The sequence below is a fragment of the Falco punctatus genome (assembly GCF_963210335.1).
Source record: "Falco punctatus genome assembly, chromosome: 1".
NCBI lineage: Eukaryota > Metazoa > Chordata > Aves > Falconiformes > Falconidae > Falco > Falco punctatus.
Window position 1 is genome coordinate 100,979,651 of NC_137580.1, and position 15,440 is coordinate 100,995,090.

Below are 15,440 nucleotides of genomic sequence, written 5' to 3' on the forward strand. Positions count from 1 at the left end.
AGAGCCCCTGAGCAGGGCTGGTGCATCCACACTGGAGCACCCGCTCATCCCTCTGGTGTCTGGCCCAGGGGTGGCTCCGAGGATGCTCCCCAACCATCCTCATCCCTTTTTCTTAGTTTTCAGCTGACAGTGGAGATGTTTGACTACCTGGAGTGTGAGCTGAACCTCTTCCAGACAGGTAAGCCCCCATGCTGCCTTGCCGGAGGTTTGGGTGGGGGGTCGATGGGGGCTGAGCTGCACTGGGGGAAGGCTGGGAAGGATGCTGTCTAAGGGCATCACAGCTTCTCTCTTTTCTGGGCACTTCACCTGAGCTGTTATTAGCTGAAGTCCCGGCGTGCCATACTGCCTTGTGGCATCCCTCTGGCAGTGCCTTGAGGCTGGTCACATCACCTCACCCCACTCCCTGCCACCTGCATGGCTTCCACCACCCAGGCTTTGGGCTCTCCCACTCCAGCAGCCTCCCCAGGCTGAATCTCTTCTTGTCTTACTTGTGGGCTTGCAACAGGTTTCAGTTTTTATTAACAATGAATGCAAGCTGCTGCGGGTGTTTGCGGCAGTGCTGGAGCTGGGGGGGCACCCTGCCCTCCTCCTGCACAAGCAAGCAGAGGGGTAAAAACAAACCAGTCTCAGCCCTCAGGGCTGTCACACACCTCTGCACACTCGAGCAGGGTCAGGTTTAGAGTAAATTGAAGCAACTCTGGAACAAGCCTTGATCTGCTGCAGGCATCAGGCTGTGGGTGCTGGCAGGGCAGGGCTCTGTTTCAGCAGAACTGGAGCAGCACCTTCATCTTGTGCCCACGCCCTGGCACAGCAGGATGGTGCCCGTGCCGGGGAGCTCATCCGTGTGGCGCAGCCCCATCCTTAGAGTGCTCGCGGGGGCGCTCACTGCTCTGCCCATTGGAGGGGAGTTGCTGGATAGAGGGAGTTGAAGCTGCCATCTTCTCCTACCACCCTACTAGTCTGCCAGCTGCCCGAGCACACTCTGTGGGCAGGTGTCCCACGACTTGTGGGAGACCCACAAGGACAGTCGCTGGACATATCTCCAGCAGCCCGGCATCCCACGCCCCGGGCTGGCCCCAGCTCTGGCAGAAATACCTTCGTGCCCTTGTGTCATGGGGCACATCCTGGCACGAGATGCAATTCGACGTGATGTGGATGGAGGGCTGTGGGTGTGAGGTGCTGCCTGCTGCTCCTGGCTGCTCTGGGAGCGTCCCCCACCAGCACGCCTGGCGCACCTGGATGCCAGCGGGACAGCAGCAATGGGCAGAGCACAGGGGCCGTGTGTTCTCGGGGGGCCGGGAGCAATGCCTGCGGACCCAGCTGGGGCATGGGGTGCTGGGCACCTCCAGCCCATGGTGCCCAGTTAAAGTGTTCCCAGGCCTGCATGGGGGTCCCAGGTGGGAATTTCCGTGCCCACTGATGTAAATGGCTGCGGGGCAGCGGGCTGGGTCCCCAAGGGCCAGCGGGTAACTTGCTCTGGGTGAAGGTCTGGCTCCACGTGATGTTTGTGGACACAGCTGACAGTGTGGCACCTGGCGGTGCTGTCGGTGCCGCCGTGGCCTGATCCCATGTTCCTTCCCCGCAGTGTTCAGTTCCCTGGACATGTCACGCTCAGTGTCGGTGACGGCCGCGGGTCAGTGCCGCCTGGCCCCGCTCATCCAGGTGATCCTGGACTGCAGCCACCTCTACGACTATACCGTCAAGCTGCTTTTCAAGCTCCACTCCTGTGAGTGTCCCCAGCGCCACTGCCTCAGGCGGGGGAGGACATGGAGGGGGACACTGGGGGTCACCATCCGGGTCAGGCTGGGCTGTTCACCCCCTTTGTCTCCTTCCCACCCTTTTTGGGGGGATGAAGGGAGTTGCCATGGCAAGGAATGAGGAGGTGCAAGTGCTGGGGGAGCCTGCCCCGCTGAACACCCCTCAGCCACAGGGACAGTGCCCCCCAGGAGCTCTCCTGGCTTTGGGGAGGCACTGGCTGCAGAACCCATGTCCCCCAGGACCTCCAGTTGCTGTGGTGGCTGCCTGAACGCCAGCTTGCTGCTTTTCCCTGTCCTGGGAGCATCTGGGGGGGGATGCCATCCGCTTCTGCAGCGAGGCACTGAGCCCAGCACATTCAGACCCTGGGGAGGAGGGTGGCCATCTCTGGGAAAGACCCATCCCCACGTGGCTGTCCCCCAGTGGGTTGTCCCCTGATCCGTGTTCCTTCCCAGCACAGAGGTGCCTGGTGATGTTTCTGCTTGCTGCTTCTTCCAGGTCTGCCAGCGGATACACTGCAGGGCCACCGGGATCGCTTCCTGGAGCAGTTCAGAAAGTGAGTGCCCAGACCTGGGGCACTGACTCCCCGCTGCTGGGGATGCTCTGGGGGCGCACCCAGGGCAGAGGGGGTGCAGAGGGGTGCTGGAGCCCCTGTGCCAGGGCTCAGCAGCTGTGTGATGGAGATGGCAGACGTGTATGAGTCAGTCTTGCCTGGGTCTCTGAAATCCAGCCTGCTTCGACTTTCGTTTTCTTCCAGGACAGCGGCTCCGCTTGGCTAATCCACAGTTATTGAATTACCAGATAACAGCGTTGTTAATTCTAACGAGGCATTCAGCCACTGACAGCATGTCTGACCATTTAAAACCCTCAAACCTTTTAATTGCAGTTTTAAATGCAATTTGCAGCTGGCATGCTGAGATGAAAGCCAGGGCATGGGCTGAAAAGCTGAGCAGGGGGTTGCTGCTGGGGACACCCTGGGGGCGCCCCAGACTGGGTGTTGGGTGAGCAGGGTGCTCAGCTCCCTTAACAGCATTTTCTGCTTGTGATGGCTCTGATGGCTCTGTCAGGAAAGGGATGCTTTGGTAGGAGAAGTGAGCTGGGAGACTGCAAGCAGCATGTGGAGGTGGTTTGAGATGCTGCTGCAGGAGGGAGGGTCTTCGCAAGCCCTGGGGGTGACTCACACTTATGGTGCTGGGGGCGTGGGAGAGGGAAAAGAGATTTTCCCCCTAATTCTGTTGAATTCCCAAAAAAATGCCAGTTGCACAAAGCTGAAGGAGCTTGTTAGAAGGGGCAGCCACAGGATGAAACCTTTGGTTGTTCAAAGCTGAGGAGGGGTCCATGAATTGCCTGGGGGAGAGCTTGGGTGCCGGAATGCGGCTGGGTGGTGCAGTGCAGCAGAGGTGGCTTTGGGGTTGGAAAGACATCTAAAGGGCTCACAGCATCTGTGTCTGTCCCAAATCAAGATACCAATAAAAGAGATTTTAAAAGCAGGAGATAAAAGGTGTAGGACGAGCAGAACCAAGTCATGGTCACCCAGTTACCTGAGACCTTGGACGTGTGATGCTGCTGGAATATTGCCAGTGCCCCAGGGCTGAGAGATGCTGTGGTGCTGGTTCATAAAAAGGGCTCGAGGAATAGGGGAGGGAGGCAGCCCAGGGGCTGAGCCAGCTCTTGGCACAGCAGGGGAACAGTGAGTGGGATTAGGGTCTTCCGTGTGACATGGGGGAGCTGGGCGTTGGGTACATGAGAGGCCATGAGCTGCTGCAGGGTGATTTGCAGTGGGAATTAAGGTATTTATGTCCAAAATAAATACATTATTTATTTCCAAAATAAATACTGGGGGAAAATGGAACTATCCTGAGAAAAGCTGACTGGTGCAGCTGAGGTGCTGGGGGGAAAGGGTGGCATCCAGGAGGGTCCTGGACAGGCCAGCGCAGTGGGTCCATGAGAACCTCATGAAGTTCAACCAGGCCAAGTGCAAGGTCCTGCACCTTGGTCGGGGCAATCCCGAATATCAGCACAGACTGGAGGGTGGGGGCATGGGGGGATGGATGGAGATCACCCCAAGGAGAAGGACTGGAGGATACTGTTGAGTTGTTGAGTGACAAATGGGACATCAGCCAGCACTGTGCACTTGCAGCCCAGAAAGCCAAGCACCTCCTGGGCTGCATCACCAGCAGCTCAAGGGAGGGGATGCTCCCCCTCTGCTCCGCTCTCCTCACAGCCCCCCGCAGCGCTGCTCCAGCTCTGGGGTCCCCAGCACAAGGCAATGGCTTTGAACTGAATGACGGTGGGGTTAGGTTGGACAGAGGGAAGGAATGTTGCACCACGCGGGTGGTGACATGGGCACAGGCTGCCCAGAGCGGCTGTGGGTGCCCCATCCCTGGCAGGGGTCAGGGCCAGGCTGGACGGGGCTGGGAGCAGCCTGGGCTGGGGGGAGGGGGCCCTGCCCGTGGCATGATGCTATGAGATGTGAGGGCACTGGATTAGTAACTGCAGAAAGGAGAGGAGACAAATGGTTGGATTTTGTACCAGTGAGTATGTCGAGGTGATCTCCAGCGATGGTGCTGGAACCAGTCCTCTCACTGTATTTTAAATGAGCTCAAAAAAGAGCGTGCAGTGAAGTGCCGTGGCCTCTGGTATGTGATTGTTTAGGGTAGTCGAAATGAAAACTGACCACTGAGAGCGGGGGGAGGATGTCATGGCACTGAGGGACAGCTCAATTCAGGTCACAAACTGCAAACCAGTGCCTGTGGGAAAAACACAGGGCATGGACGTCGGCAGATAGCAGGGGTGTGCATGGGCTCTGACCACCCAGGGCAGAGACCTTGGGGTGGGTACCAAGATACCTGCTAGGGTGGCTGGGGGGGAGGGGAGCCCCAAGTGGCACAGCCAGGCACTGCCACTCCTCCCCAGAACTGCAGATCCAAAGGGAGGTAGCCCTGCTCCTGGGGGAGATGCTGCTGTGGGGAGCTGAAGGTGATGATGCAGACGTGGCCTCCAGGCAGGAAGCCCCCGACCCGCTGATGGCTGGGGTTATCCTGGGAGCAGTGGTGGTGTTTCTCTGCTGTCCCTTTCAAGCTCTGGCTGTGGTGAGGACAGCACAGAGAGGTGGCTGTGCCTCGATGCATCCCAGTGCAGCTATTCTGCTGCGGCTCATGGATTCAGACTCAAGTGCTTTGGTTTAAAGTGACCTTGAAGACCATCTAGTCTAACCCCTCTGCTATAGGCAGGGACATCTCCCACTAGAGCAGGTTGCTCAAGTTTCAGGTCCTTCTCCCTGCTCATCAGGTCCCAGCGTTACGGGAAAAAGTCTCCAGCAGTCAGTTTTTGCCAGAGAAGGGAGGCTGCTGATGGGATCTTCCCAGGAGCTGCTGTGGTTTTGGTGGCAGCACATACCATGTCCCCTCCGGCACAGCCCAGTGGCCCCCTCCTGGAGCCAGGCAGAGGGTTGGAGCTACCTGCATTTGCTATGGGCTGTCTGGGTTGGATCCCTAACCATTCCTTGCCCCTTGCAGGCTGAAGGACCTCTTCTACCGCTCCAGCAACCTGCAGTACTTCAAGCGGCTGATTCAGATCCCACAGCTGCCAGAGGTGAGACCCTGTGGCCCCCAGGCCCCCATGGCCAGGAGCAGCAATGGGGCCAGTGGCACTGGGAGGGTGTCCAAAAAGGGTCACCTGCTGCCTTGCCCGGCTTCCCAGGGCCAGTGACAGCGTGGGGCTCGTGGGGCCTGAGGCTCATCCTTGCAGCCCTCTCTGGGTGGGAACCTGCGGGATGGAGGTGTCCCTCTGGCTGGGATCCCCTCGCGCACTGACCCTCAGCCCTTGCCAGGATCAGTCCCCATGGGTCCTGGCTGCATTCCCACGAGTCTGGGCATGACCACCTCAGCATCTGGGCAGGATTTTGGCCGACTGTGCCTGAAATCCTGCGGCAGTGCTGGTCCCCCAGCACCCAGCCGTGCTCCCCTCCCTCCTCAGAACCCTCCCAATTTCCTGCGTGCCTCGGCGCTGTCGGAGCACATCAGCCCCGTGGTGGTCATCCCCGCTGAGGCATCCTCACCTGACAGCGAGCCCATCACAGACCTGGTGGAGATGGACACGGCCTCACAGGTGAGCCGCTGTGGTGCTGCCTGTGCCCTCGGGATGTAGAGGGGATGGTGGGTGCCCTTCAGCTCTGAGACTGGGATTATTTCTCCAAAACCGTGCCGCGGTGGGGCTGAGACAGTGGGGATGGCCTCAGGCACAGGGGAGCATCCCTGCAGGGGGCTGGGTGGGTGCTGGGTGTCACTTGTGAGTGCTGCTAGGTCTGAAGGCAGGCTGAATTCATCTCACAGGGCTTTTCTTGGTGGTTTGGTGCCCTCCAGTGATGGCCAGCTGGAGATATTTGGCTTCCCAACATGGCAGCTCAGCTCTGTGTGCTTGCATTAGGTCTTCACGCCCCTCTCAACCCAGGGTTGTCCTCAGGCTCTTGAGTGTTTTGCATGGGGAGGGGAGGGGGTGTGTGGCGACATGACTTTGGGGATCTTGCCCCCCCCCCCCGGAAGTTAGGAGGGGACAGTGCAGAGATGCTCCATGTTGAACATGTCCCAGCACATTCAGCGTGCTGGGAGCAGCGACAGGGATCCAGCCCTGGTGCCCAGGCAGCAGCCCTGCCAGCACATGGGCTGGCTTGGTGGTGCTGCGGGGGACGTGGAGGGGGGCGAGGCCTCCTTGGTGGCGGTGGGTTCACTCCAGGTCCATGCTGCTGTCCCCGCAGAGCCTGTTTGACAATAAGTTTGATGACATCTTCGGCAGCTCTTTCAGCAGTGACCCCTTCAACTTCAACAGCCAGAACGGGATGAATAAGGATGACAAGTAAGCAGTCCTGGTGATGCCGCGGAGGCGGATGAGTTTGGACGGGGAGCTCCCTCCCCGGCACAGCACCACAGCCACCTTCCAGGCTGGTGTGATGAAGGAGCTGCGGTGGCACAGGGGATGCCTCCCCTCCCAGGATGCATCCCCATGACATCGGCGTGGCTGGTGGCAATGACAATGTACCTGGTGTCTCTCCTTCCCAGGGAACGGTTAATTGAGCAGCTTTATGGGGAGATTGCAGCCCTGAGGGAGGAGCTGGAGAACTTCAAGGCTGAGGTGGGTGACAGCTATCCAGTGGTGTCACACAGTGAGCACTCATGCAGTACTCAGGGGCAGGATGAGACCCAGCACTCACACTGGGAATGGGGCTGGTGGGATGGTGGCTGCGTTCCCAGGTGGGCAAGGTCATGACCCTTTCTGTCCTGCCCTGTCCCTGATGGCTTCTGCATCCCTGGTGGAGCCATTCCTGCCCACACAGGGGTCTCTACGTGTGCCAGGGGGCTGTGTCCCTGCTGGGCGGGGTGCGGGGGAGGCTCACTCCCACTGCCCAGCATCCTTAGTGCTTCACCCTGCTGCATGTGTGGCTCTTGGGATGCTAGCCATTCGGTGGCCACCGGACAGTACCGGTAGGCATTGGACAGTGCCTGCTTGCCTGCCATCCTTGCAGAGCGCACGGGGTGCAGTGCAGCTGCGCGGTCGCGCCAGCGAGCTAGAGGCTGAGCTGGCTGAGCAGCAGCACCTGAAGCAGCAGGCGCAGGACGAGAGTGAGTTCCTGCGCGCAGAGCTGGAGGAGCTGAAGAAGCAGCGGGAGGACACTGAGAAGGCACAAAGGAGCCTGACAGAGATTGAAAGTGAGCGGGGAGAGCTGGCACCCAGCGTGGGGTGAGGGTGAGCGCCAGGGTGGGGGTCCTGGGCGCTCACCTCGGCATCCCTGCGTGCATGGCAGGACGGGCGCAGGCCAACGAGCAGCGCTACAGCAAGCTGAAGGAGAAGTACAGTGAGCTGGTGCAGAACCACGCAGACCTGCTGCGGAAGGTGGGCTCCCTGAAACTCCCTCGGCATCGCCTTTCCCATTCATGCCCCTGATACCGGGGGTCACTGAGCCCCCTCTCTGCCATCACCAGAATGCGGAGGTGACCAAGCAGGTGACGGCGGCCAGGCAGGCCCAGGGGGATGTGGAGCGGGAGAGGAAAGAGCTGGAGGATTCCTTCCAGCGGGTGAGTGAGCAGGCTCAGAGGAAGGTGAGTAGGGATGGGGTGGGGGGACACATGCCAGGGATGGGATGGGAGCTTCCCCATGGAACACTGTTGCCAGTAACCTCTCTTCTTGCCTGCAGTCTCAGGAGCAGGCAGAGGTGCTGGACACGCTGAAGCGGGAGCTGGCAGCCAGCAGACAGGAGCTGCAGGTCCTCCAGAGCACACTGGAGTCCAGCACGCAGGTGAGAGCCCATGGGTGGCCCCTGCCAGCCCCACCACTGCCCTGGGGCAGGCAGCCTGGGCGAAGGAGTGGCCTGCCTGCCGTCATGGTGCTTGGGTGAGGTATCACCCAGTCAGGAGGTGTTAGCCATCCTTGGCCTGATAACCAACTCCCTGTCTTCTTCCTCCCCACATCTAGACAGGTTTAATGATCATATCAGGGGGGTTAACGCTCCTGGGCACAAGAGCATGCAGAGCAATGGCCAGCACAAATCGCTGGACAAAATCCCTGCAAGAGCAGGGTCAGGCAAGGCGGCCCTGCCCGCTGTAAAATCCAGGCAGGGAGTGTGCCATCACATTGCGAGCCTTTGCATGAGCTTGCTGCTGTGCCAGAGGGTATTTCGTGCCCGCAAAGCTGTGCAGGACAGCAGGGGTGTCCAGGTTTGTTGTAGAAGCCAGAAGCTGGCAGGAAAATGGAGCTGCCTGTCCCTGGGGTGGGCAGAGACTCTGCAGCAGGACGAGGATGGGGCAGAGCTGGCTCCAGGGCTAGGAGCCGGTGCCCTTCATCTTTTCCTCCGTCGGGATGTTGACAGTCATAGCAGAAGTGATATTTTTTTTTCCACTGGTAAAGCAAAAGGACTCCCCAGGAAGCCTCGGCTGGCCCCATGCAAGGCTGTGGGTGCTGCAAGGGTGCTGCCAGGTGGTGGGTGATACAGAGCTCTGACCTGCATGGACTGCGATGTACCCAGCCCAAACCAGGATCCTAAATGAGTGTTCACCCTTGGCACAGCCCTGACCACTGTTTTGTACCCACCCAGGCAGGAGCGGAGCAGAGCACCCGGATTGCTGGTCTGGAGCAGGAGAGGGACAGCCTGAGACTGGCAGCGGAGCGGCATGGGGAGGAGGTGGCTGCCCTGCAGACCGAGCTGCAGCAGCTGCAGGACATGCTCAGCCGCGAGCAGGAGAGCAGCAAGATGGAGCTGGAGACGTTGCAGACCCAGCTGAGAGACAAGGTACCCTGAGGGCACCACCAGCACAGGGCATCTCCCTCCCCACTGAGCTGCAGGGCTCTGGTGGAGCTGGAGGCGGTGACGGGGAGTGGGGGGTGATCCCTGGCATGGGGGGGGAGGGGCACGATGCCTGCGCTGGCTTGGCAGGAAGGTGAGGAGCAGGCACTGCAGCGGCGCCTGGCCGAGGAGCAGTTCGCCCTGCTGCAGGGCACTGCGCAGGAGGCGGAGCGGATGGTGCAGGATGCCCTCAGTCGCCTGGAGGATCCCGCTCACATCGGCTGCACCGGCTCAGCAGGTGAGTTCCCTGGTGCTTGGCAAACCTGGCGTTATCCCAGCGGCAGAGACGCAGGGACGCCCCGCGTTTGAGTCCTGCCTGCTGTCTGCCTGCAGATTGCCTCCTGTCCAGGACACTAGCGGCCTCCGAGTGTGTGGAGCGGCTGAGGGACGCACACAGCAAATACCTTTCCAACCACGCAGGTGAGAGCCAGCAGCGCTGGTGGGGGCTGGGCTGGGGGAAAGGGGCAGCACCCGCCAAGGCTGAGGCCTGTTCTGCTCTCCTGCTGCAGCTGTGGGCTCCCTGCTGCCCTGCCTGGCCCTCTTCGCCCACCTTGTCAGTGACACCCTCCTGCAGGGCAGCGCTACCTCCCACATGGCCCCCATGGAGCCTGCCGACCGTGAGTGCTGCCCGATGGCAGGGGCCGGGGCGGGCAGGATGCTGGGGCGGGCAGGATGCTGGGGCGGGCAGGATGCTGGGGCGGGCAGGATGCTGGGGCAAGTAGGATGCTGGGGCAGGCAGGTGCCAGGGCGGGCAGGAGCTGGGGCAGGCAGAGGTTGGGTGTCCCTGTCCCCACGTGCAGCACCCTCAGCCTCTTGTGCTGCCTGCGCAGGTCTGCTGGAGATGTGCAAGCAGTGCGGCAGCAAGGCTGTGAGCTACCTCAGTGCCCTGCAAGACCCAGGGACAGTGGAAGGCGCCAACTGCAGCCTGGTGACAACCTGCCTGAGGCAGATCAGCGCCATCGGGGAGGTGGGTGCCCCAGGAGGGCTGGTGTGACGGGGTCAGGCCACGGCGGGCACTGCCAGAGGGGCTGTGCCACCCCTGGACGGTCCCTTTCATCCTGTCCCCTCTGCAGGAGCTGCGGCCCAGAGGGCTGGACATGAAGCAGGAGGAGCTGGGTGACCTGGTGGACAAGGAGATGGCAGCAACGGCAGCGGCCATTGAAACAGCAGCTGCCCGGATTGAGGTGAGGTTTGCTGTGCATCGCAAGGCACCCATGGGTGCCGTGCCTGCCAGGACCACTGGCTCAGTACATCCTCTCCCCCCTCCACCAGGAGATGCTGAGTAAGGCACGAGCTGGTGACACTGGGGTCAAACTGGAAGTGAATGAGAGGTGAGCGGGGGCCGGGGCACTGGAGGGGGCCAGGCAGGCAGGCTGGGGCCCAGGGCTGCAGGCAGAGTGGCTGCCCCACAGCTCTGGGGTCTCCCTGCCCCACATGTGGGGCTCAGTGGGGCTTGTCTCGCAGGATCCTGGGCTCCTGCACGGGCCTCATGCAGGCCATCCATGTCCTGGTCCTGGCCTCCAAGGACCTCCAGAGAGAGATCGTGGAGAGCGGACGGGTGAGCCGCGGGCAGGGGTGCAAGCACAGCACGGGGCAGCAGGAGCTGGGCCAGCCGTGGGTCACCGCACACTTGCAGGGGACCTGCTGCCCCAAGCTTGGCCTGTTGGGGCATCAACGCTGGCTGCCAGGAGCTTCTGCCCCAGCCCCAGCGTCTCGCCATGGCCATGGTCCCTGGGGTGTCACAGAGGTCCCTGATCCCCCTTCCCATGTGGGGGACCCCGTGACCCCCTGGGCTCACTGTCTCCCCAGCTGCTATGCACATCCTAAATGAAACCCTGACGTACTCCATTTCCCTGAGAGCAAGGGGTTTGGGGGTCCCCAGCCCTGCCCACCCCCCTGTCCCCAAAGTGTGACCGTGCCTTTCCCAATGGCAGGGTGCAGCGTCCCCCAAGGAGTTTTACGCCAAGAATTCCCGGTGGACCGAGGGTCTCATCTCTGCCTCCAAGGCGGTGGGGTGGGGTGCCACCGTCATGGTGTAAGTGCCACCGTCACCAGAGCGGGGAGAGGGTGGCAGGGTGCTGCTGTCCCCACGGGGAGGGGACTGAGGTGGTGGGAGGGTGCTCCAGCCCCTCTCTGCCCTCCTGCAGCGATGCGGCCGATCTGGTGGTGCAAGGCAAGGGGACGTTCGAGGAGCTGATGGTCTGTTCCCGGGAGATCGCCGCCAGCACTGCCCAGCTGGTAGCAGCCTCCAAGGTAGGAGCCCCTCAGGATGCTGCTCCCCTGGCCATGGTTTGGGGTGACCCAGGGGCACCGTGTGGTCACCCCAAACTGCGGGGCTGGTCTTCTGCTTGCCCGGCAGCCCTAAGTGCTCACTGCCCTGGCAGGTGAAGGCTGACAAAGACAGCGCCAACCTTTGTAAGCTCCAGCAAGCCTCCCGGGGTGTCAACCAGGCCACAGCCGGCGTGGTAGCCTCCACCAAAGCTGGGAAGTCGCAGGTGGAGGAGAAAGGTAAGTGTGGGGCCGCAGGACGATAGACCTGCCCCGAAAACTCCGCTCTTTGCACTTGCCCTCTCGGGTGGCTGTGCCCCAGTGGGCTCTGCCTGCCACTGCCCCTCGCTTGCTGCCGGCGTGCGGCATGGTGGCAGACCCTGCCAGCGGCACGGAGCTGCCGGGGTGTCCGCGCTGGGGAGCAGAGCTTGAGCAGGGCTGGTGGTGATGTCCTCCACAGACAGCATGGACTTCTCCAGCATGACACTCACCCAGATCAAGCGTCAGGAGATGGACTCGCAGGTAGGAGGTTTGCCCATGTTTTGGGGTACACGCCCACTGGTGCCTTGCTTGGGCTAACAAGGGGGAGACTGCTGGGGCTGGGGGGGGGGGGGGGGGGGGGGGCACCAAATGCAGTGGAATGGGGTATCCTGCCCAGCTGCCTGGCCCCAGGCAGCACCAGCTCCTGGGGAGACACCAAGATGGGAAGGCTGCCATCCGTTTTCCCGGGAGCCACATGCAGGTAGTCGTCAAGCCTTCCCTGACACCATCCCCATCATGGCACAGCAGCCCTGGTCCTCCCCCTGCCCCTGTGTGCCTGCTGCCCCACAGCACCCACCTCTGCCTGGCGTGGGGCAGCCTGGGGAGTTCCCCCTCCCAGGGTGCCCATGCGGGTTGCCCTGCCCACACCTGCCTGCGCAGGCAGCAGCCACCTGAGCTTCATCCCCCTCCCCAGGACCACTTGCTATCAGAGCACTCATGGGATGTACCTTGGTGGTCTTTGGGCTTGATACTGGGGGGATAATGGGTGTGAAGGAGGGGTGCCCAGCCCCACACAGCTCCATGCCAGCTGGGTGCTGTGCTAGGCTGCGGGTTGGCCATGGTGTGCGTGATGTCCTTCAGGTGCGGGTGCTGGAGCTGGAAAACCAGCTGCAGAAAGAGCGGCAGAAGCTGGGGGAGCTGCGCAAGAAGCACTACGAGCTGGCAGGAGTGGCAGAGGGCTGGGAGGAGGACAGTAAGTGAATCCCAGTCCTGCTCCAGGCTGGGAAGCTGCTCTGGGAGGAGTGGGACAGGATGGGGAAGCCCTGCCTGCGGGCCAGGCAGCGAGCGTGCACGGGCTTCACTCCAGCTGGCACAAGTGGAGTCTGGGGATAAGTTGGCACGTGGGCAAAGCTGTGGGGACCACAACCTGTGCAAGTGCCTGTGGGACCTGCATCACTGCTGGGCAGGGTGCTCAGGTGCTGCTGAGGCTCTGCTGGCCTGTGAAGACCTGGCGGCCCAGGGGGATGGGGCAGAGGGATGCTGGGGGGCACTGCATGGATCCCCCAGCCCCTTACCTTCTCTTGCCTTCCCCAGCTGCAGAGTAGAAGCAGCGGCAGAAGCAGCCTGCAGGGGACCCCCTACAGCGGGCTGGGACCCAGCTCAGCGCAGCCTTTTGAGAAGACCCACAGTAACGAGGTGCAGAAGCCACCCCGAAGCACACATCCTCCGCGCCCCCCGCCAAGAGCTGCCTCCAGCGCACCAGAGCCGCCTGGCGAGGCCCGGGGCCGGAGCAAGGGCTTGCCGGCCTGACGCCAGCCGCAAACCGCACGTGTATTTATTAGAGCTGCTTGGGGTTAGGGGGGTGTCTCCGGGGGGGGTGTCTTTAACCCTTTAGTTTTGTTTTTGCACAGATTCTCTGAACTCTTTGAGCCGGCTCTGGCTGAGCGAGAGCAGTCAGGTTTCTTTTGCCTCTCGCTGCTTCTCCAGCCTTAACCCAGTCCCTGGCTCGGTGCGAACGCCCCCCGCCCTGCGAAGGAGCCTGCCACGGTGCCCAGGGCCCCGGGGTGCAGCTGGGTCGGGAGCCAGCTTTTGGGATGCTGCAGGGCTTGGTGCTAGGTGTGTCCCCCCTGCTTCAGCGGGGATACCGAATGCCTTTGGCCACTGCAGCATCAGGGGAGCGTTCCTGTGGGACAAGCCAGCCCATGGGACCAGGGTGCCGGGAACAGTGCTGGGAGGAGGGAGTGGGGCGGGCAGTGGGGAGGGTGCTGCCATGAGCTCCTGCCCCACATGCCTGTCCCTGGTTCCCAAAATGCCCTCACCTCCCAGAGCTGGGCTGCCCTGCCCTGCCAGATCACTGTGTTCATGCCAGCAATAAACCCTCCGCAAGGTGCTGGGTGTGGGTTTGGGCCACCCTGGTGCCACCGCACAAGCCACCAGCTCCTGGGGACGGGGGGGTGGCTCTAGGGCAGCAGCACAGAAGGGTTGAGGGGCAGCCAGGGTGCCCCAAAACCAGAGCACCCTGAAGCCAGAGCAAGCAGCTCCTCGTGCTTGCTTGCTCCAGGCTGGTGCCACCCCTGTGTCCTCACCACTCTCTTCAGTGCACGGAGGATTGGTGCTGGCATTCCCATGGGCAGGGGCAGCTGTGGGGCTGGCACCAGCCAGGGAACCTTTGTGCCTTGAAGCAGGGGGCTTGGAGGGCAGTGGGGGGCATCTGCCAGCTCCAGGTCCCCCAGCTCATCTTGCTGCAGCAGGAACAGTGATGTCAGACTGCAGCAGTGTCCCTGTCCCTCATGGTCATCACCATGGTCCTGCCAGTGCCCCTTGCAGGGCCAGGGTGTCCTTGCCAGCCTGGCAGCATATCGCTGCCTGCACCCTGCCTTCAGGCAGCTGCCGCTTCCTTGCAGGGGAGACAGCCCGACCAGCCCCCTCGGGGTGTGCTGGGGGTGCAGGATCTGGCCTTTCTCCCTTTAGGAAGCGGTGGCATTGCCCAGAGTAGCTGGGCTGTCACCGCGTGCTTTCCCAGCGAGGCCCATTAGCCCTTGGCTGGTGCTCAGAGCAGTGGGACCCACCTGCAGCCCCCTGCCCAGCCAGGTTGGCCTCGGGGCTGCCACCCCCTAATGCGCAGCAGAGCGCAGCCATCCACCGCACGGGGACCCAGTGTCCCCCCATCCCCCAGCCAGCCCTGCTGCCAACACACCCGCTTCCTGCCCCCAGCCTGCCAGGGACCCCCCGGGGCTCCCACTGCCCCCCAGGCTGTGCTGCGGTACCCGACCTGCTCCCCTCTGGATGCAATACCAACCATCCTGTTCCTGCAGGACACAGGGAGCCCCAAAACCCTCCCCGCTCTTTTGGAGGCGGGGGTGGGTGTTCCTGCATGGGGTACCCCCAACTACCTCAGGCCTCCAGGCCGGGTTGGGGCTGGGGGGCACCGAGGGGGTCGTGGGGGCTCGGGGACAGCAGCACCACTTGGCCAAGACCACTTCTCCTCCTCTTGGTATCTTGGCTGGGCGCTGGGGGGGGGCGCAGTCCCTGGCTCTGGGGGCTGGTGATGGGGACGGCGGGGATGTCCCTCTGCTGCAGGTTGGGTTGATTATTTTTTTTCCCCTCGTTGTATAATAATAATTACTATGTTGTGTGTTTTTGATTTTTCAATAAAGCCTTCAGCCCAGCCCTGCCGGCTCTGGGTGGGGACCAGGGAACCTGGGTCACCATGGGGGTTCTGGGGCTCTGCAATCGTGGGTGTGCTCAGCACCCCCTATAAATAACTGGGGGTGGTGTTGGGGTGACCTGGGTGATGTCCTGGGGATGATGTCCACCTCCCAGCTTGGTCTCCAGGACCACTCTGCATGTCACCTCCTGTTGCTTTGGAGGAGACCAGGACCTCAGCCCAGAGAAGCAAGGGTGGCTTTGGCCTCCCCACCACCCGTGTCCTTTCCTGAGGGGGGTGTGTGGGGGGGTGACACTTCAGGGGTGTGAGGGCGTGCAGGCCACCCTGCCTTCCCTAGCTGTGCTGCAGGGTCACCCTGGCAGGGCCATGTCACAGGGCTTCTGCTGCCCCGTGGGGACGGTGCCATGCTGGTGGGGGGGGGGGGAGGACGGA

General features: G+C 62.1%; 1 protein-coding gene across 4 annotated transcripts in view; it reads left to right on the plus strand.

The window, feature by feature from the left end:
* The window catches only part of HIP1 (huntingtin interacting protein 1), a 51,182-nt gene extending 36,143 nt beyond the window's left edge, over positions 1-15,039 (plus strand). For all 4 annotated transcript variants that reach the window (XM_080388779.1, XM_080388780.1, XM_080388782.1 and 1 more), the window contains exons 7-31: positions 117-178; positions 1,586-1,726; positions 2,254-2,311; positions 5,274-5,349; positions 5,734-5,865; positions 6,512-6,609; positions 6,813-6,885; positions 7,277-7,460; positions 7,556-7,644; positions 7,734-7,850; positions 7,946-8,047; positions 8,843-9,037; positions 9,182-9,329; positions 9,425-9,511; positions 9,601-9,708; positions 9,922-10,058; positions 10,165-10,275; positions 10,364-10,422; positions 10,556-10,649; positions 11,026-11,126; positions 11,239-11,344; positions 11,476-11,599; positions 11,820-11,881; positions 12,482-12,593; positions 12,935-15,039. In XM_080388779.1, the coding sequence (XP_080244905.1) occupies positions 117-178; positions 1,586-1,726; positions 2,254-2,311; positions 5,274-5,349; positions 5,734-5,865; positions 6,512-6,609; positions 6,813-6,885; positions 7,277-7,460; positions 7,556-7,644; positions 7,734-7,850; positions 7,946-8,047; positions 8,843-9,037; positions 9,182-9,329; positions 9,425-9,511; positions 9,601-9,708; positions 9,922-10,058; positions 10,165-10,275; positions 10,364-10,422; positions 10,556-10,649; positions 11,026-11,126; positions 11,239-11,344; positions 11,476-11,599; positions 11,820-11,881; positions 12,482-12,593; positions 12,935-12,945 (2,587 nt within the window). In that variant the 3' untranslated portion in view covers positions 12,946-15,039. The remainder of the gene's footprint in view (positions 1-116; positions 179-1,585; positions 1,727-2,253; positions 2,312-5,273; positions 5,350-5,733; positions 5,866-6,511; positions 6,610-6,812; positions 6,886-7,276; positions 7,461-7,555; positions 7,645-7,733; positions 7,851-7,945; positions 8,048-8,842; positions 9,038-9,181; positions 9,330-9,424; positions 9,512-9,600; positions 9,709-9,921; positions 10,059-10,164; positions 10,276-10,363; positions 10,423-10,555; positions 10,650-11,025; positions 11,127-11,238; positions 11,345-11,475; positions 11,600-11,819; positions 11,882-12,481; positions 12,594-12,934) is intronic.
* The last annotated feature ends 401 nt before the right edge of the window (positions 15,040-15,440 follow it).